Source organism: Papaver somniferum, chromosome 5, assembly GCF_003573695.1.
Source record: "Papaver somniferum cultivar HN1 chromosome 5, ASM357369v1, whole genome shotgun sequence".
Lineage (NCBI taxonomy): Eukaryota > Viridiplantae > Streptophyta > Magnoliopsida > Ranunculales > Papaveraceae > Papaver > Papaver somniferum.
In genome coordinates this window covers 183,031,339-183,051,637 of record NC_039362.1, presented here as the reverse complement: position 1 = coordinate 183,051,637, position 20,299 = coordinate 183,031,339, and the positions used below count along the sequence as shown (strand labels likewise).

General features: G+C 36.5%; 2 protein-coding genes across 3 annotated transcripts; one reads left to right on the top strand and one right to left on the bottom strand.

Moving 5' to 3' along the window:
* Positions 1-7,173: 7,173 nt before the first annotated feature.
* Positions 7,174-9,947, bottom strand: LOC113283878 (asparagine--tRNA ligase, cytoplasmic 2-like). Its single transcript, XM_026533260.1, has 8 exons — positions 9,402-9,947; positions 9,080-9,316; positions 8,431-9,009; positions 8,152-8,337; positions 8,017-8,081; positions 7,808-7,937; positions 7,641-7,699; positions 7,174-7,557 (listed from the first exon to the last, which is right to left on the bottom strand). Exons 1-8 carry the CDS (start codon positions 9,864-9,866, stop codon positions 7,374-7,376), a joined length of 1,905 nt encoding a protein of 634 aa, XP_026389045.1. The 5' UTR covers positions 9,867-9,947; the 3' UTR covers positions 7,174-7,373.
* Positions 9,948-10,288: 341 nt separating this feature from the next.
* On the top strand, positions 10,289-14,797 carry LOC113283877 (30S ribosomal protein S1 homolog). 2 transcript variants are annotated; one of them, XM_026533258.1, is made up of 10 exons: positions 10,289-10,646; positions 10,845-11,004; positions 11,520-11,581; positions 12,277-12,436; positions 12,537-12,657; positions 12,753-12,834; positions 12,929-13,032; positions 13,591-13,669; positions 13,768-13,818; positions 13,968-14,797. In XM_026533258.1, exons 1-10 carry the CDS (start codon positions 10,353-10,355, stop codon positions 14,049-14,051), a joined length of 1,197 nt encoding a protein of 398 aa, XP_026389043.1. In that variant the 5' UTR covers positions 10,289-10,352; the 3' UTR covers positions 14,052-14,797. The 2 variants fall into 2 exon arrangements, with proteins under 2 accessions (XP_026389043.1, XP_026389044.1); XM_026533259.1 differs by lacking the exon at positions 10,845-11,004 and having other exon boundaries at positions 10,517-10,646.
* Positions 14,798-20,299: the final 5,502 nt, after the last annotated feature.

Below are 20,299 nucleotides of genomic sequence, written 5' to 3'. Positions count from 1 at the left end.
TTCAATGAGCTTTAATATTTAACTGCTTGAAATTTCAACAAAATATTACCAGTTTAAAAGTTATGCATATGGAGCTTCTCCATATTGCTCCTTCATCTGCTAGCGCATACTTTTCTCTCACATTATATTGCACTTTCACCTTATTCAATTATTTTTATATCTACTTTTCCCAATGCTTTCGTATCTACGTAGAAAGATTGACAATTTTTCTTTAAAAAAAATTATGTCAAAGAAAGGATACGAGTATGACTAAAAGAAAAAACTTCACCACTACTCATCAAGACGTACAAGTGGTTGCGTATAATTATGGGAAAATGACAGGTATTCCTCCTATTCCACCAGGTTCTGATTTCCGATTTTCTTTAATAACCAAATGTAAGTCCTTCTTTCCCTAAATTCAAATATAGAAAAACATAAATATCAACCCAAAATCCCAATTCAATCGAAAAGATCACCATCGCAGGCTAGTGACATACAAGGTAGTGTTGGAAGCTCACAAAACTTTTCAATCCGCCAGATTGAAGGCCACATTCTTTACGTCCATTAGAGTCTGATACAAAGTTTCATTTGAAAAGACACCATAATCAAAATGAAATTATGAAAACTTAGTACATATTTAGTTATGTTTCTTGGCACTTTTCTATACTACAAGAATACATACTTCAATCCACACATATTTGTTGGGTTTTGCACAGTTCTACATAATACAGTAAAACCAGAATACTCTCATATAAGAAAAAAAAATGGCCCCGACTTAGGCCAGCTGATATTATAATAAAAAAAACACAAGTTTTGTTATAATACATCAAAGTTGAATATGTAAAACTAATGTAAATTATTTTTTCATAAGTATATTTTTGTATTTTTAAAACATATGTTCAAAACATACACACAGACACACACATATGTATATGTCAGTTTTCCTAAGGTGTATATATAAGAATAATTGACATCATAGTAATAACAATATAAGTATTGTCATACATTAAAGTCTAATACGAAGAAAAAGATTTATCTACTTGGGGAAACTTTCTTGCTATGGGCCTTGACCCGCTGTTAACTCCTTACAAATTTCCCCTGCAAACAACTTTCTTTTTAAATTGTACGGTAACATGCATGACTATATTCTTGCAAGTATCTATAGTTTGAATTATAACATGCTACACATTATAATATCATTTCTTACAACCTTTTAAATTTGTAAATAAAGCACGACATTTTAACGATGTTGTATACTTCAAATAATATCTTCTTTATAATTTTAAGATTTTGGAATATTATATTTAAATTTCTTACATTTATATTATTAAGATTTTGAAAGATAAACAACTAATGTGAAAGTTATATGTGTGGAAATGTTGAACACGTACTTAACTCGATCAAGTATAATATTATTCATATTTATTTCTTTGATATTCAAATCTAAGATCTTGATTAATATTGTGAGAAATATTTTCGCATCCAAGGTTGGAATCGATGTTAACGTGCTTTCATTTCTCAGAGGATTACACATAACAAGTTTTCTAATTTAGCCAAGTAAAAGGATTTTCACTAAGTAATATTAGATATCACTAGTAGGATTTCTCATTTGTTGCAAAGTATTCTGAGGATTTTATTATAACACTGTATATTAGAGCTTCTCCAATGGTGGATATGCATGTTTCATACATGGCATCACTTTTTAAGACATCCCTTACATATAAAATCTTGAATATTAGGGGGAAAAAAGTTTTATCTCCAACCCATAAAGTTTGTTATAATTCTTTTACTTATTTGTATGCATACAATTTGGAGGAGAGGATCTACTAACGCTTCTATTCTCACACTATCTCACATTTTTGGCGTCATATTTTAAAATAAAACCTAGACAGTAATGGACTTGAAACTGATATTTTGGGGATATGTTCCTCTTGAAAAGTTCTACATTGCTATTAAAAATGAGCACATTGAGAAACTTATAACACCACAATATACTACTTTGAAATCAACCGTTGAAATTAAGGTTTATAGATAGAGAGGTTTGGTATTTCAGAATATACTCATTTTTGGCAGGTATGTAAGTTTTGTAATGAGAGCATATTACAAAAGTATTAGCTTTAAATACGTTATCATTGAGGTTTTATTAATAAAAACAATAGCGTCCAAAGTGTTAGACAGTGTGAGATTAGAAGTATCAGTAGATTCTTCCTCCACAATTCGTTAAAATTATTTCCATTCTTTTCAATGATTTTTATTAACTACAGTGTTATTAGGATATGAAGACATCCTTTAGGTGAATGTCCAAAACTGGAGGTTCACCTAAAGGATGTCTAATTTTCTTTTGTCACATCATCCTCATATCAATGGGTTGGAGATGATTATTTATATATATGGTTTCGGATCCTCTATAGATTAATACTTTTTTTCTTCACACAGAAACTCTTAAGAATATCGAAAAAATGTCAAGAAATCATTTTTGGAAATACCGTATATTGCATATCTTTGAGAATTTTCTAAATTATTTTTCTTGTTTTCCAATCAAGCCTTAGTCATAATACTATAAGTAGTGAGGATTATATTCTTACAAACTCATCTCATTTTTCACAAATTTGTTGTGAGATAGTTGTTAATCAACTAGTGACGAGTAAGCTTTAGAAGCACCGTTGTTTGTAGGGAAGCTAAGCACTGCATTTTAGTTTTTGTTAATTATTACTTGCTATTGAACTAACTCGTTTAATTATAACTATCTTCCAGATAAGTTCTTGTTTATTATATAATCTTTCTCCTATGATATAAGGTCATTCAAGACTTTGAAGATTTGACCGTCGCAGATATAAATGATTGTATATCTGCAAGACAGAACTATTGATCTTGATACGGTAACATACTTAATTCTTTGAGACAATTCATTAGTGAAATCAAGTGCAAGTTGTTATTATTGAAGATTAAGAAGATTAATGACTTTGAAGACTTGAAGTTTTCTTGTATTTATGATTTTGTCGTGATTATCTTCTTCACTTGATTTTCTGGGACAAACAAGTTATTTATCTTTAAAAACAAACTACATATAACTTCTCATCAGTCAAATTGAGCGTCACAATCAATATGTCCTTTGGACTCCAATAAAGAGTTTCATTTGCAAAGACACCGTAATCATATTGAAAATGACGCCGAAAAAACCTTCGTACGTATTCTCATACGTTTGTCTATCCATTATCACTACCAAGAGGGCATACCTCGACGCAAACAATAATGGGTTTCCCCAGTCCCGACATAATTAATTCTAACAACCTTGACGAAGATAACCAAATATGCTACATACATAATCCAGACTCCTACCATTGTTAGATTCTGGAAGATAACATACTCCTTGGTGATATGATTGCAAATACAAGCACGGTGAATAACATACTCCTTGGTCATAGGATTGAAAATACTAGCACGGTGAACAGATGCTATGTCGTGGTCCTCAAGACAAATCAAACCATTATGTAAATCAATAGTACTATTACTATCAAAACGGAGGGGTGAGATTGATGCTTGTAATACTAGGTACCTCATCATGATTCTCACTACATCCAAGGAAGTGAAGTTGTTGATGATAGGGTAACAGTTAGTGTCCTGGTGCTAAACCTCTGTCAATGTAAGAAAAGTTAACTTAGCGTCATGATCATCAAGGGGATGGATTAAGTGCATTTGAAAGAAAGATAGACGATGATAAATAAGATTTCTCAAGGGTGCATACTAATTTATACTCTAATACTGATTTTGTTGGTAACCTAGTTAAAATATCTTGTAAGATCTCTGTTAGGAGATTGTTTAACTTCCCCATCAAAAGCACAGATGATGTATGAGAGTGATGGCTTGGGGTTGGACTATTAGGGCAGACTTAGTCTTATGGTAATTCATAATTCAACATTTACCGCCAAAAACGTAGGTGAAAGTGGTGATTCAAGTTGTGGGGTCAAGCAATCGCTTGAATGCGATCTTGAATCAATTTTGTGACGCTAAATGTTTCGGCGCTGCAAAATTTACCTTTTGCATCAAATCACTTAACATCCGAGTCATTAGATTTTATTTTAAAAGTTAAAATCTAACGGTTTTTTTATTTGCGCCTGGTAATTGGGTGCTTCTGTTATTGACCACTGGATTTGTTTCAAATATTCAAATCTAATGGTTCCAATCTTTTGCGTTAAACCATTTGGCGCTTCTATGATTCAACCTTAGATAACATAGAGTATGTCTTTAAATCAAGATGACATGGCTAGCTGTAAATGTTGGATTGTGAAGGATGGTAAGAGTAAGCCTTGGAAGAAGAAGATGGTGATGGAAGACTGAATTGGGTTTTCAGATATATTGTAGACTTTGTAGTAATTGTACGTAGGGAAAATTAGGGGGAGACCCAAAAAAAAATATTCTCATTGTCAAGCCCACAATTAATTTTGGGTACCGTGACACCCATAATTATTTCCGTGACACCCATAATTATATGAAATTATTAAAAATGTCTGCATGACGGATTATGCATCTCCATGACGGGTTATGCATCAGGGGTATAATTGGCAACGCAACTTGGACATAACATATCTAAAAATCCGTGCCTTGGAAATTTACAAATTTTATATCGTTGGAAGTCTTTTAAAGAGAGCTATGCAACGAGTACAAAAAACAATATCAAATTTTTGTTTTTCACGAAAAAATCGGAGGTGATCATCGTTTCAGGAAATTTTTTCGAAAACTTGATACATAACCATGATGCAACCACCAAAAAGGATGCATAACGCATTATGCAGACGCATAACGATTTACGCAACTATTTTCTCGACTGCATAACAAATTATGCATCTATAACAAGTTATGTAGCTATTGTTTTGGTTGATTTTAGTGCGTACATAAAAAATTGATGCATAATGCAGTATACATCCATATTTACGGATGCATATCAGGTTATGCATCTATTTTCTCGATGCATAAAAGATTGTGCCACAATTTTCTCGATGCATTATGCAGTCATATTTTCGGATGCATAACAGGTTATGTATCCATTTTCACGAATGCATAACATGTTATGTAGATATTATTGTAGGTGCATGACAAGTTATGCAACCTTATTTTTTGTTGGTTTCAATACTAACAAAAATGTTGTTGTATAACGTGTTATGCAATCATTTTTGGGACTGCATAACACGTTATGCAACAAATTTTGTAGCTGCATAACAGGTTATGCAACTGTTTTTAGAGCTGCATAACAGATTATTCAACCATTACGGACAACAACAACACCAATACATTTGTAGCTTTCCAACCGACAACACCTATCCCTTTATTTCAACAACTCAACACCACAGAAGCAACCCAAATCTTCACAGATCATAATAACCAACAGCTGCAATCCATAACACTAATCACAGTTACCACTCCAGCAATCCATGTACCAGAGTATACCAGCAGGTCTATCTCATGACTCAACATCCTTAGCTTGCATCTCAGATCATTTACAACTCATTTAACCACCTCTTCACTTCTCATTGTCAGTCACTTCCATTTGCAACCGCATTCCACTCCAGCAACCAAGCCATTCCAGTTATCTTGGCAGCAGCACAACAACAAACAACACCAGTTCAGACTGGCATATCTCAAGCACCTTGACACAGCCACCTTCATCACTGCAACAACATCTCTTCTTCTCTTCTTGGAAAGCATCTACTTCATGTCCTGAGTCCTCCAAATCTAAACATAATTTATAGCAGCAAACATGTATTAAAATGCTATCGAACAATGGCACAACAACAGTTCCATTTCGTGGCTGTCTGCGTAAAAACTTATCCAAAATCCCACGTTCTCGAGCCATTGTTTCAGTCTTCTTGTTTATCTTTCGAACCGCACTTGGTCCATCTCTCTTTTACAGGCCAACACCAGACAAAATCACATTCTGCAGATTACCTCAACAACTTGCAGTATCACCTCCTTCATGTGCAAATTAAAAACTCCTTGTGGCTGCACCCATCTGAGCTCCAACAACATCACCAGCATGACCAATTGCAGAACATCACCACCAGTACAATAACTTCTTGTTGCTGCAACACAGCAACACCTACATCTGTTCAGGTCACCTGCATTTCATTCACACACAGCACCATCTTTAACTGTTTTCTTAGCCCATAATCCTGACTCAACAAGAACAACATCAACAACATCTTCTTATCTTGTAACTTGAATTTCTTCCATTTCAGCTCTATCACCTGCAACACAATTTCCCAGCACCAACACTGATAACTGCAGCCATTAACCATAACACCTATCCCTCTCTCTTCCTTGTAACCCCAACAATAGCAGTAACTCCATCCCAGGTTCAATTAAGCTCCCCCAACTGCAAAACAGTACAAGCTGCATCACCGAGTTAAAACCCCATCATCCATTAAACCTCAAACCATTTCAACCTTGTGTCACTCTCTTTGCTTCCAAACTAACACAGCAATAACTTGAATCGAGAAAAAACCCCTTCTCGTGAGTACTTCGAAACCCTAATTTCTCCTCAGATTCAATTTACAACATCCATCATGTTTTATCTCTGTTCAAAATCAAATCCAAACAAAAGCAGTCCTGCTGATGCTTAATCCAAACATAACACATCTCTCTAAACCCATGAAAGTCATCATATCACCTTGAATCAGCTCTGAATTCCTTCACCTACACCACAAACCCATTCTCTCGATCAGTAGCATCATCTTCTCAATTGGTTGTCACCATCCAACAGCAGCAGCAACTTCAAATTCTACCATGATTCTTCGTATGAGATCTCTCAATCATCATCTCCTTGAATTTCTCTCTCAATTTCACAGTAGCGGCGCTTCAACTCAGGTGTTGATGAAGATTTACATTTCAGAAGAAGAAGAAAACGAATTGAGAAGTAAGAATTTTCTAAATTACGGGTTTTAGAATAATTTTCTTCGTGAAAATGGGGGCGCACATGAAGTTTTGCGCCCGTGGGTTTTTCTGTGGAAAATTCTGGAAAAATGTGTCTCCATGTAGTTTTCACTTGTACATACATAAAGCGGGACAACTTTCTGCTGCTATGGGCCTTGGCCCATTGTTTTTAACTTCTTACAAATTTCCTCTTGCAAACATCTTTCTTTTGAATTTACTCTATGTAGAACTGTTTGTATTCTTGCTAGTTTTACGAGGTTGTATGTATACTCCAAATAATCTCTTCTTTATTATGGTTTTTTGACGGTACAATGTACATGTTGATAGTATAATTTATAAACACAAATGAAACCCCGAAGTTGCATAATAGAATAGAATGCGCCCATCGGTTTACAGTAATTAAGTAAGAAAATGTATGTCAGGCTCCTTCCTGTCAGGAGGAATCAGAAGCCGCAGTGCATGGAGTCTCAGAATCTCGGATTGCCGTAACTTCTAGGAAAAGGGATGACGTCTCTAATGTCGGTAAGGCCAGTGGAGAAGAGAACCATATGATCGAGCTTTAGATTGAAGCCTGAGTGTTTAATTGTTCCGTTTCTGCGAAGCTCCAGATACCACTCATACTGTTCTCTTGGCAAACCTAGTTCGTTCATCCTGCATAAACTTGCATTCAGCCAGTTAGTATGTAAAAATGCAGCTACGCTATGAGCACAAACAGGATTAAAATGAAAATTCACCTTTTGCTGATAATATCGTAACGCTCTTCCTTTTGGCTACCTCTTATCAAAGTTCCCGTCTGCAAACAAAGCTTAATCAGTTTGCAGTGATAACTCATTAATGAAATATGCTATGCGAATGACAGGCATTTCATAGATCCACTTGAAATGACAGGCTATTTACATACCTTTGGTAAGACCACTTGAAACGTTGCACCAGTTCGCCTATCTTCATTTAGACGGACGAAGAATGGGTTAAGTCCTTTCGGGTGATTGTAAATTATTACAGGCTTTTTGTACATCTCATCAGCCAAGTAACTGCACCCACAAAACGATTAAGTTATAGAAGACCTCCAGAGAAAACGGTGTAAAAATATGCAGGATTAATTAGGAGTACCTTTCTTGTTCTTCAGTTAAAGCTACTCCCCACTCAATCTTAGATTCAAATTTCTTATCTGTAACCTGTTATATAAAATGGAATTAGTCAAGTCGCATTTCGTATAAAATGCGACATATGAATGTTTTAATTTACCTCTTGCAATAACTTTATAGCATGTGTATAAGTGATCTTTTCAAACGAGCTTGACGATATTAATTGAAGGCGATCTGTAACTTGTTTGTCAATTCGTTTTGATGCAAACACCAGGTCACTGGAGCATTTATCTAGAACCCATTGACAGAGAAACTTCAAGTAGTCCTCGGCGCAGTTCATTACATCCTGGAAGCAGAAGCATTGCAAAGACATTTTTTAAAATTACAAGCGAATTAGTCATATTGCAAAATGTACTGCACGAACTTAAAACACGCATACCTCTAAATCGGCGAAGCCTATTTCAACCTCAACCATCCACATCTCAGCCAGATGCTTCATCGACTGAGTTTTATCAGCCGAAAACGTAGGTCCAATTGTATAAACACTACCTAGAGAATTCGCATAGCTCTCAAGGTGAAGCTGGCTCGAAACTGTCAGATACATTTGTCCATGAAAGAAATCGTCAGAGATGCCCAATGCCCCTGCTGAAGATCTATTATGCTTCTTTTCTCGTTTTTCCAATTGTAACGCTAGCTCATTCGCCTTTTTGAGATCTTGTACTGCAAGAGCTAATGATTCTCTGTTGCTTTCACTTCTCTTTAACTCATCAATTCTGTCAGTTTTCTCCTGAATAGCTGCCTGAACTGCTTGAAGATTGATATTTCCAGTGTTGACGTCCATTACAAGCGCTTCGTGTTTCTCTTTTCCTGAATGAGTTGTGACATGAAACTTCTCACTGCAACCTTTCGAATCAATACTAGTGATAACCGGCATGTTCACGTGAAGGAACCCGTTGTTCTGGAGGAATGTGTGAGTTCCATGAGTCAATGCACTGCGGATTCTAGTAACTGACGCCAACTGCAGGACGAATAACAGTTAAGCATGTATTCTTATAGTCTCTGAAGCAGAAATGGGGGCATGAAATTACCGTAGTAGTTCGAGGACGGAAATGAGAGTAGTTCCTTAGGAAATCCAAAGGTAGTCGTGTCTTGGATAACGGATATTTATTAGAATCAACAAAACCAACATGTAGAAGTTTCTCCACTTGCAGCTCTATTTTATGTTTTCCTTCTATGGATGATTCTTTAAGCACGCCTTCTACGAATATCGAAGTTCCGGTAGATGTGAATTTGCTGAGAGTAGCAATTGAAGAAGGCAGCAACACCTGGAACGGATAGTACATAGATTATTAGGAATGCAGAAAGAAAATTAACCAAGACAAAACGATGAAATGCAGTACTACTTTGTACCTGAAGACTTGGAACACAAGAGCCATCACTAATTTGCAAATAAGCTTTTGTAGGAATAGGTTTCGCAGGAGTTTGATCTAAACCCTCTCTAGCAGGAGAACCAGAACCATTAGGCTTATGATTCAAAACCTTGAAAATTGTTCGAAAAAGCGGAATTCGAGATTGGAATATTTCAACACATGAAACATCTCTCTGGCTTGGTCTTGTCATCAATGTCGTTCGCAAGGAAGGAACGTCATGTAGCGGCACCACTTTTGATGATTTCACCCATCCTCCAACTACAACTCTTTGTCCTATCAATCCTAGACCTTCGTCACTTGGACATAAAATCGTTTTGAGAAGAACCCTTTTCGAGTATTTGTATTGTGGTGGTGGTGGTGAATTTGTTGATGTACTTGTTTGGCCGGCTTCTGCTGTTATTGGGTTCTGCTTCTCTAATGTTGTTTGAGCTTCTTCTACTGCCATTGTTGTTTGAAAAGAAAATGAGAAATGTAGAAGATTGCAAGTAGTGAATAAGTTTGTGTTTTGTGTTGTGATTAATGAGATTGTTAGAGGTGTACTTATAATGGTGTGGAGGTTTTAGGAAAATTGAGTATTCTTTGCTTGGTGGGTGTATTAGAGATTTGATTAAGGTGGGAAAGGAAAGGGATTGTTTTGAAGTCAGTTAAAAGGATTCTCTGTTGAAAGGCAGAGAAGTGGGTTTGGGTTTGGAATTCTTGATTGTTTGGGTATTTGTTATTTTGTGGGTTGACTTTATCTTAGGTGAACAAAACCTACCACATAGACTCTACAACACTCTTCAACACCCTTTTTTCTCACCCACGTTATTTTGTGGGTTGACTTTATCTCACACACCCATCTCCAGTTCCAAAACTCTCTTATCCATTCTCTGTGTCTCTGACCTATAACATCCAGTTGTTGTACAATCTTCACAGAGAAAAAGAAAACACAATGTTGAGTGCAGCAACTTCACCAGCAGCTGTCTCATTTCTTTGCCAAAATGAAGTTTATTCATCATCAAATCCTTTTCCAATCTTAACTAACTCTGTTAAATACCCATTTTCCAATTTCTCCAAAAACTACTCTCTATCTTCTTCTTCTTCTTCACAAAGACCCTTTTCTTGTACTGTAAAAGTTTCAGTCTCTGATGGTACTGAAACCATTAAAGATGAAGAAGGGATTAACCAAACCCCTAAAGAGGAATCAGCTTTAAATTCAATTGAAGAAGACATTCGGCAAACTCGGGTGTGTTCTTAATTCTTCTCTCTTTCAACTGTTTATAATTTATGATTTCACTTACAATGACCTAGAATGGGTTTCTCGAAATTAAATAAAGTTCGTTTGTGTAGCGCCTAATTGACGCCTAGGCAGGCCTAGGCGCCCCCTCTTAAGTCTTAAAAAATGTATTAGAATCTAATACTTATACTTTCTGCAAAGAGATAGAGGTCTGATGATTGGAAGGCGGCAAGAGCATATAAAGAAAAAGGATCCATCTATGAGGGTAGGGTTGAAGGATTCAATGGTGGTGGTTTGCTGGTTCGATTTTACACAATACTTGGATTTCTTCCCTACCCATTGTTGAGTCCTTCACATGCTTGTGAAGGTACTGTAACTTGTAATTTGAGGAATTGTGTTTCTATCTAATTCGGATTTTTAACTCAAGTCAGCTAGCAAGTATGAATTTCTAATAAATGATCTCGAAACTAAAATACTTGAGAACCAATTGGAACATGATATAGAACAAACAAGAATTGACCTGGTGTAGGACATGGTTACCTTGGATTTAAATTTCTTGCAAATTAACTGCTTACGGATTCTAGTAGATGCAAAAAAGTTAAATGAATGCTTTAGTTGAAATGTCAAGTATGATCCGAGCATCACTATTTTAGTGCGTTTGTTACTGCTTACAAATTCTTGTAGACAGAAAAAAGTTAACAAATGCTTTGGTATAAAATGCCAAGAATAAAGTATTATATAGTAGCACGAATTTATGCATCACTATTTGTACTTCTCTTACTGAATTTAATGAACTGTAGGTTGTGCAGTTTTTCCCTATTTGATTTAGGTTTATTTTAGTGGAGTTGAAAATTGTGTTCTTATTACCAACATCTTATGCAGAGCCCCGCAAATCCATGCAAGAGATTGCAAAAGATCTTGTTGGCTCACTTATTTCAGTGAAGGTATATTAACTACTCAGATTAGTGATGTTTGCTTATGTTATTTATTGTAGGCTTTTTCGTATCTAGATGCATTTGATGCACCTTGATTTATTGTTAAACAAATTGTAATTGTAATATATGTCCCGCTTGAAGGCACCTCCCTTACACTTGGTTACAACTGCAAGCAAAATAAAGCAAGGACATTTTGTTCTATTGATACAGCCTTAGAAGCATAGAAATCTCCGTTCTTCTTTTCACGGGTCGCTAGTAATATTGATGAGTTTTCAATTTGGGTCGTATCGACACCCTACGTCTTCACAGCTCTACTAGATTAGGAAGGCATCTAGCTGTAACAGTATCTTCTCGCACTCCTGAATATGTTACCAAGTAAGCATTTAGTAGTATCTCTTGTGAGGTCAAAATTAGCAGGTTAAATCTGGAATCATATGGTTATGTGATCTGTATGGGAGATACTTGATAACTTGTAAAGGATGATATTGCCTCCATTATATGTTTGATCTTTGCCCATACAGGTTTCTGTTGTCCCTATTCTTAAATGTCTAGGTTCCATCAATGTGGAATTTACAGAAAAAGGAAATACAGCTGACGGATAACTTAGATGAAAAAATGCTAAGTAATGATGAAATATGATCTTTATTTTACAAGGCCAACTTGATGCCATAGTTTGTTAAATGTTCATTGTTGTCTATCTTAAGGTAACCCAAGCCAGTGAAGAGGACAGAAAACTGATCTTCTCTGAGAAGGAAGCCATGTGGTCAAAGTATTCTGGAAAAATCAAAGTAGGGCAAATTTTTGACGCAAGGGTAGGATCAGTTGAAGACTATGGTGCCTTTGTTCACTTACTCTTTCCTGATGGTACTTCACTTGAAGTATTAGTTCTTTGTTTTTCTTAAATACACAATCTGCATGACTGCATCTTCCAAGTATGATAACAGGTTATATTTATGGCTTGCAGGCTACTATCATATTACTGGACTAGTACATGTCTCTGAGGTCTCGTGGGATTTGGTACAGGATGTTAGAGATATCCTAAATGAAGGTGAAAAAATTCGTGCCAAAGTTATTCAAATAGATAGGTGAGTTTTCACATGTTTAGAGTTACACTTTTTAATTGATATGTGCACAAATAATCCGGTCGCTTATCCGGATTTTGATCATCTACATGATACAGGGAAAGGTTGAGGGTTACATTGTCAATCAAACAGTTGGAGGATGATCCTCTTTTAGAGACATTGGACAAAGTGATTCCTCAGGTAGGGTGCTCGTATGAATGGTCATAGCAGTGGTTAAGTTCGTATTATCTCTTGAACATCAGAAATAAGTTTGTTCGCTAAATGTTCTTTACAGGAGGGCCAATCAGGGTTTGATTCTTCTACAGCATCCGATGATGTCAACATTGAACCTCTTCCAGGACTTGCTAGCATATGCGAAGAGCTACTTAAAGAAGATGGGTAAGATTTATTTATTTACTTTTTACTTGTTCACTTTTGACAAAATGTGTTCTCTGTTGACTTTGACTTTGTAGTACTTGTGTTACTTTTACACTATTTCATGAACTACAAAGTAAGTACAAGTACTACATACATAGTCAAAGTGTTTCGACTTTCAAATGCGTTTCAACATTTTCCGAATCCTTTTTCTGGCTGATTTGTATATACTACCCACGGGGTTGGTTCCGATGCACTTATTGAGATTCAATGGTTTACTCATATTTTCTTGGAATTTCCATTTTCCGTTCTTGTTTTCTTTTTCTTATTTTCACTTGTTTTCATTTGTTAGTATTTTGCTTTTGCATATGAAGGTCTCTCTTCGTGTGTTTCTCAGATTTAGTTGTAAGAAATCATTAGAAACCTAGTTCCACCATTGATGGACATGCTTAAATGATAACCAAGTATTGGAAACTATACCAGTATTATGAAAACCCAAAAGCTCACCCACGAAGGATGCTCGCATTAACAAAAATGTAGTTAGACAATATCTGAGTGAAATTTTATCCTATGTTTCGACAGAATAACTGATGTGAAGATCAGTCGGCAAGGATTTGAGAAACGTGTTGTTTCACCGGATTTACAACTTTGGCTTTCAAATGTAAGTTGCTTATTACGCTCTCTTAAATATGCAATCCAGTGAAATCCAGTACATTTTTAAACTGTTGTAAACAGAAATTTGTTTTCATTGTAATACAGGCACCTGCTGTTGATAATCAGTTCACCCTCCTTGCTCGAGCTGGCAGACAGGTAAAACTAATTGTTGGTTTTGTCTTATTAGCAAAAGCCTACTTCAAAGTGTTTTTCCGCACTACTCACCCTCTGATATGCAAGTGATTTTGTTTCTAATGGCCCCTTCAAACTCTAGATAAAGATAATTTTTAATCTCCCTGAATCAGGTTCAAGAAGTACATCTTGAGACTACACTTGATCTAGAGGGCATAAAAAAGGCACTGCAGCGAGTGTTAGAACGGGTACCATAAACACTGTCAGGTCCCCAGTTTTTGACGTCAACGTAGTCCTAAGTTGGTAAAAAAGAACTTTAGTGAGCATGTATTATTCGAGACTGAAAACTTACAGTCATTACCTTATTTACCGTATATATTTTTTTCTTGGTAAGAATCTAGTACAGTGATCTATGCTGTTACAGGCGAGCTCGTGGCTCGCCTGGCCATACGAAGTGGAAAGTGGATGCCTCGTCAATAAGACGCCCAAGGCACAAAAAGCGGGGAACTATCTTTTTCTGGTCGTCTTGGGCTTGGCGCCTCTCCTCTCCCCTCGCATAAAACAGATGGTTATTAGTTGGTTAGTAAGAAATCAAATTAACTGGTTTGCTCTTTACAATGACAGTGAACTTCAACGTGAAGATGAACTCCAACTTATTAATTCCCGTAAGAATATTCTTTATCCCTTGACGGCGAAGCTGATAATCCTTATAAATGTTTCCCTCCTAAAGAAGTTGGGGATCCCCTGTTTTCTCCGAAGAGATGGATAAGATATTGTATCCTGATTTGAAACATATGGAAAATGCCACTGACCCAATAAAGGCGTGAGAAGAACTTGGTGTTGCCCTAAAAGCACACAACGATGAGATGAATAAAATAAAGTATCCTAATGGACGTCCTCCTGTTGTTGAATTGAGTGATTCAGATCTTGAACATTATCAAGTATGGCATATGTAAATTTGAGATAATTCGCTTGCCATATCTACATTTTTATTTTTATTTCTTGTTTGGGTTTGTTTTACTTTTACTAGGAAAATGTTGCATGTCCAAGTAATCAATCTTCAAAACTTCCAAAATTTCAAAAACTCTCTTTTTTCTTTCAAATAATGTTCTCTTCAAAACAAAATATTTTATTGAAAAACTTACTTTTCAATAGAAAATTAATTTTCCTCCATGTTCAGAGTTCAGGGAAAAGAATTTTCTCTGACACTGCTGGATCAAATATGATCTAGCAGCACCATTGTCAAGCATTTGGCATTTCATAACACTAGTTAACCCATGGTTTAACTACAGTTGTGCAGTTATCTAAATATGGAAAATTTAAAACCAATAATATCCATTTCGATCAAGAACCGGTGATGATCGATACCTAACCGGAACCAAAGAGGAAAAAAAAAATCGATATATCCCCATGAACCTAATCGGGTAGCTAGTTTTCTCATGACCTTTTAATTTGGTTTGGTAGAAACTTAAAATCAATACGTTATGACTTTACACATATTTTTCTTCGGTAAGTATTCAAGCCATAGGTTAGAATGACGTCATAAGATGCCAAGTGTTTGGCGTTGTCGCTGCTAGATCATAATTCGAAAGGTATTGTTCGACGTTGGCGCTGTTTGAATTCCTCATTCCAGGTACTGTTTTCTACTTTTCTTCCTGTCCTGTAAAAGCGGCAGATGGATCTGGATCTCCTCTGTTATGTTCGGCCCAAATATAAAGTGATTCTAATAACCGTATCCATAAGGACGATTTTTTAGGGACCATGGTTTTTTTTTGAGGGGACCAGGGTTTTATTAGGCCACCGTCCCTATAGTTATAAGAGATGTCATAAAACGTTGAAATGACTAACCTATCCTTAATCTAATTTAATTTAAAATCAACCTAATAACCACCTGTATATATATATATATATATATATAACCACCACCTCCTCCCACTACTACCGCCCACCACTGCCGATTACCACCACCACCTCCTCCGATTATCACCACCACCAACCACCGATTACCACCACCACCTCATGCCATCACCACCGCCGATTACCACAACCACCACCAACCACCGATTACCACCACCACCTCCAATTACCACCAACAACAACCACCACCACCTCTATATATATAGCTTAATTTAAATCATTAACAAAGATATTCTCTCAAACCCATTACTTGCCGTTCGTTTTTGGTTGAAAAAATGAGAAGTAATCATCAAAATGAGTTGAAAATGGAAGTTGCAGAGATGTTTAATCGAGTTTTTTTTTCCAGAGAAAGGTTCGGTTACGTCGCCAAAAAAAAGTCTCAGCCGAACTTTTAGTTCGTTTACGTCGCAAAACGTTCGGTTTCGTCGCAAAAAGTTCGGTTATCACGAATAAATTCCAAAGTAACCGAACTATGGGCTAATTCCATATATGCATTTGAAAGTGCAGTTCAGTTGGGTCGCAAAAATTGTTATGTTTTTAATTTAACCGAATTGCACCCTCGATACAAAAAAACAAAATTGTTGAAACTTCGGAACCGAACTCTACCTAATTCGCCAGGAAATAAATTTTGTAGTAATCGAACGTTTTCCTAATTGCATATATGCATATATAAGCTCAGTTCGATTGATTCGCAAAATATGTTGAAGTTTGCGATCCAACCGAACTTCTAACACTAGGTTACTTTTAACCTGCAGTTCGGTTGGAAACTTGGTTGCGTTGAAGTTTGCGGACCAACCGAACATACCTCTGTAAATCTTATTACTAAAGTTCGACTACCTGCATATTTGAAGAAAGAAACCGAACTCTGTGTTCGGTTATATGTTCTTGACATTTATTAACCGAACTACGTGTTCGGTTACATGTTCTTCACACTTGGTAACCGAACTACCCGAACCTAGCAGGAAATTTTTATAAAATTTTACAGTTTTATGAATATTTCGACCAATTCAACCAACCTTATCTAAGTTTGAAGCATACCTGGGTACCCAAATACTCTTCATCCTGTTGTGGTCGGTAAAATCCATCATTTTCAAGCTTAGTGAATTGGAAAAAAAATTACTTTTCGTGTTTTTCTTCTTCATCTTCTCTAACTTTCCTCTCTCAATAATTCTAATTCTTTAGCTTAATTATTTCACTAATGATTTCACTAACCATTATCCAAAATTAATCAGGAGGGTAATTTAGGTATTAATAGAAATATCTAGATAAGGGGTGACCTAGATTTACTTCTAATGTCTTACCCAAAATAAAACAATGGTCCCAAAAAAAAAAACAGTGATGCCCAAAAAATCGTTCAAAAATAAAGAATGTAATTGTTTGGACCATATATAACTAGAGTGGCCTCAATAGGATCTTCAGCCCATTAGGATTAAACAAAAATCCTGGGTCATGGGTTGAAGCCTAAACCCATAAATGGTTGAGAACCAAATCTATTAACCTTTATTAAATGTGACTGCGTTCATTGTATCTTGGAAGGGGATGAATCTGTTCCAGCCAAGAAGTTATAATTAATCTAGATATGTATTTAGTCCAAATACATTATTAATCTGGTCATCCTGGAAGGAGGAATGAATAAAGATCAATTGTTGGGTCAAGTACATTTTTAATGTCTAGATACATAATTCTAGTTTTAAATAAAGGTGAAACTAGAAAGCATTTGGTCTGGGTAAATCCTCAAAATGAATTCAGACAGATAATTGACTGGATGCATACCCTCTATACTCTATAAATAGAGGAGGGATTTCAACCATAAAGGTACACATTTTCTAATCCTTTTTTCTCCACTAGAATCTGTTTAGGGCTCCTTACTCATTGAGGTATCAGAGTGTCCTTGCAGGTACCCCCTCCTTTACTTCATTCATAAAGAGTATTAGAAAGCCAAGAGCATTGGAGAGCTGAGTTGGAAATTTTGTCATCATCAAGAACGTATCACGAAGAAAATTGTGGATCATCTAAACGGTCTATAATTCATCCATCAGGTATAAATTTTGACTCATCCAACGGTTAAGATTATATCATTCAGTACAAATCTCAAGGTGTGTTGTAGGAACATTTTTGCTACAACATCTTTTGGCGCCAACCGTGGGGTAGAGAAGGAATCTAAAAAAAAAATAAATCAAGATCCATGACAAAATCACAGGAAAATCAAAATAATGGGAACGACAATAAGGATGCAAGAGTCTAAGGGAATCATAGCAACGTTGATCACCCACTTCATGAAGGAGTTGAAACCACACAAGCAACAACAACATCAAGGTGTACCCCTGCAAAAAATTTATCCCCACGGGATAAATAAAGGAAATCGATGGGTACGTATCGCAACTCCACCTTTAAGTGATGGTGCCAATTTGAACGTATCTCCAAGGGGTGGTAATCAACACCAAACAAGTACGCTAAACTCACGTCCGAACTCCCTCGCCAATATGGGCTTTCGTTTGGCCTCGCGTTTTGTGCAAGCGGATAGGACAGGGGTAACACCCGTGGATTTGACTTTGCGAGAAAGATTGCAAGAGTTAGAAAATGAAAAAAGACTACTGAAAGCATCTCTAGAAAAGAGACCACTAACTGGTAGTACCCAACATTCGGAAAATGTCACTCTGCACCGGCATGCACGACCTTCACATGAGGGTTGGCGGGAACGATGGGGGCGGAATAATCGCTACATGAGACATATATCATCCGAAAGTAAAGCTACTGAGGATCGAAGGCCGAATCACCGCTACAAAAGTAATCACTTCAACGAAGAGGCGGAGCGACAATCCGTACCTAGCAATTGGCAGAACAACAGGCGCGAAAGGGAGCAATACCTCAACGATCGAAGAAGAAAAGAGTACCTCGAAGGGAGAAAAAGGAAGGAGTATTATGACGAAAACCGACACTCGAATAAATATAAACATGAGAAAGCAAAATTTATGAAGAACGAGGAGTTAGTCAGAAATGAACGACTCCGTCGAGAAACTGAAGGTGATTCATCACAGATTGAGGAACTCAATAAAAGAAAGCTAAGTGAAATGATCGAGAAGGTGATTGATCAAAAACAATCCAGAGAAGAAATACTACAAGTTTTAGCAACGAAAAGGTCAATGGACTCTCCTTTCGTCGAAGAAATAAGGCGGTTCCGCCTACCATCAAACTTTGTGCATCCCCAGTTCAATGAGCTATTTGACGGCAAGAGTGGCGATCCTGTGGAACATGTTCAACATTTCCAATCATCAATGAGTCTATGGGGATATGATGAGTTGTTGTGCAGAATTTTTCCTGTAACACTGACAGGTAAATCTTTGACTTCGTTCTCCTAGTTGGAGTCAAATTCAATTGTGAACTTTGGGATATTGTCAGATGCATTTTTCGAGCAATATAAGATCAATATGGGAAGCAAAAAAGGAAACAATCACTTATTTGGATTGCGTCAAGAAACAAATGAAATTCTAGCATCTTTTAACTAGCGGTTTCGTCAAGAAGTTGGCGAGGTTGATGTTGGACTCATCAGTGAAGCATACAAGAATGCCTTGCCATATGAATTTGGGGTATTCAAATCCTTAATCGTACAACCGGTAGGAAACCTCAAAGAACTATATGCAAGGACAGATAGCTATGCAAGGGTGGACAAGAAAAAAAAGAAGCAAAGTTGTCACTGATGAACGTGACAACAGAAATTCCATCCAAAGTGAGACATCATCCGGATGACGACTCCAAGAAGAAAAATCGTGAGGGTTCGGAAAGCCTCACTGGATAAGAGACGCAAATAAGTAATAAAAGTATTATTTTACACCAGCGTGCATGATCTTCGCTTGAGAGTTCGCGAGCGCGACGGGTAAGAAGTGATCACGATATGACACCTGAATCATAAGAAAGGAAAGTTCCTGAAGCCAAGAGTATTAGAAATCCAAGAGCATTAGAGAGTTGAGTTGGAAAAAAATTCATCATCAGGAACGTATCACGAAGAAAATTATGGATCATCTAAACGGTCTATAATTCATCCATCAGGTATAAATCTTGACTCATCCAACGGTTAAGATTATATAATTCAGTACAAACCTCGAGGAGTGTTGTCGGAACATTTTTGCTACAACAGTAATTTAAGACTCACTGGGGCGGTTAAGAGTAATCACCCTCTCGTGTATTTAGAAAATGTATACGTACATTAGTAAGAACAAATAAGAAGTGCAAAAGTGTGTAAAATAGGTGCACCTTAAGAAATCAAAGTTACAGTTTAGTATTGATAAGAGACCCCTTTCATGATTTCATCGGATTTAATTTTACCGGGAGGTAATCAACCGACAGCGAAGCAACCCTGTAAAAGAGAATTGAAATGAATGTCATTCATTTTTTCTTGTCTATTTTGTACCATATACTGTATACCACAATTAGTATCATGCTTGCATGATTGTGTGACCGAAGTTCTTTCAGCCAGTAAGAATAGACCTTGGAGTGGTAAAATTTATGAGTGTAGGAGTAAATAATTGACAGGGCTAGGTGGAGTAGTCTTAACCATGTATCACCAGAAGTAAACAAGGGAGCGTATCAT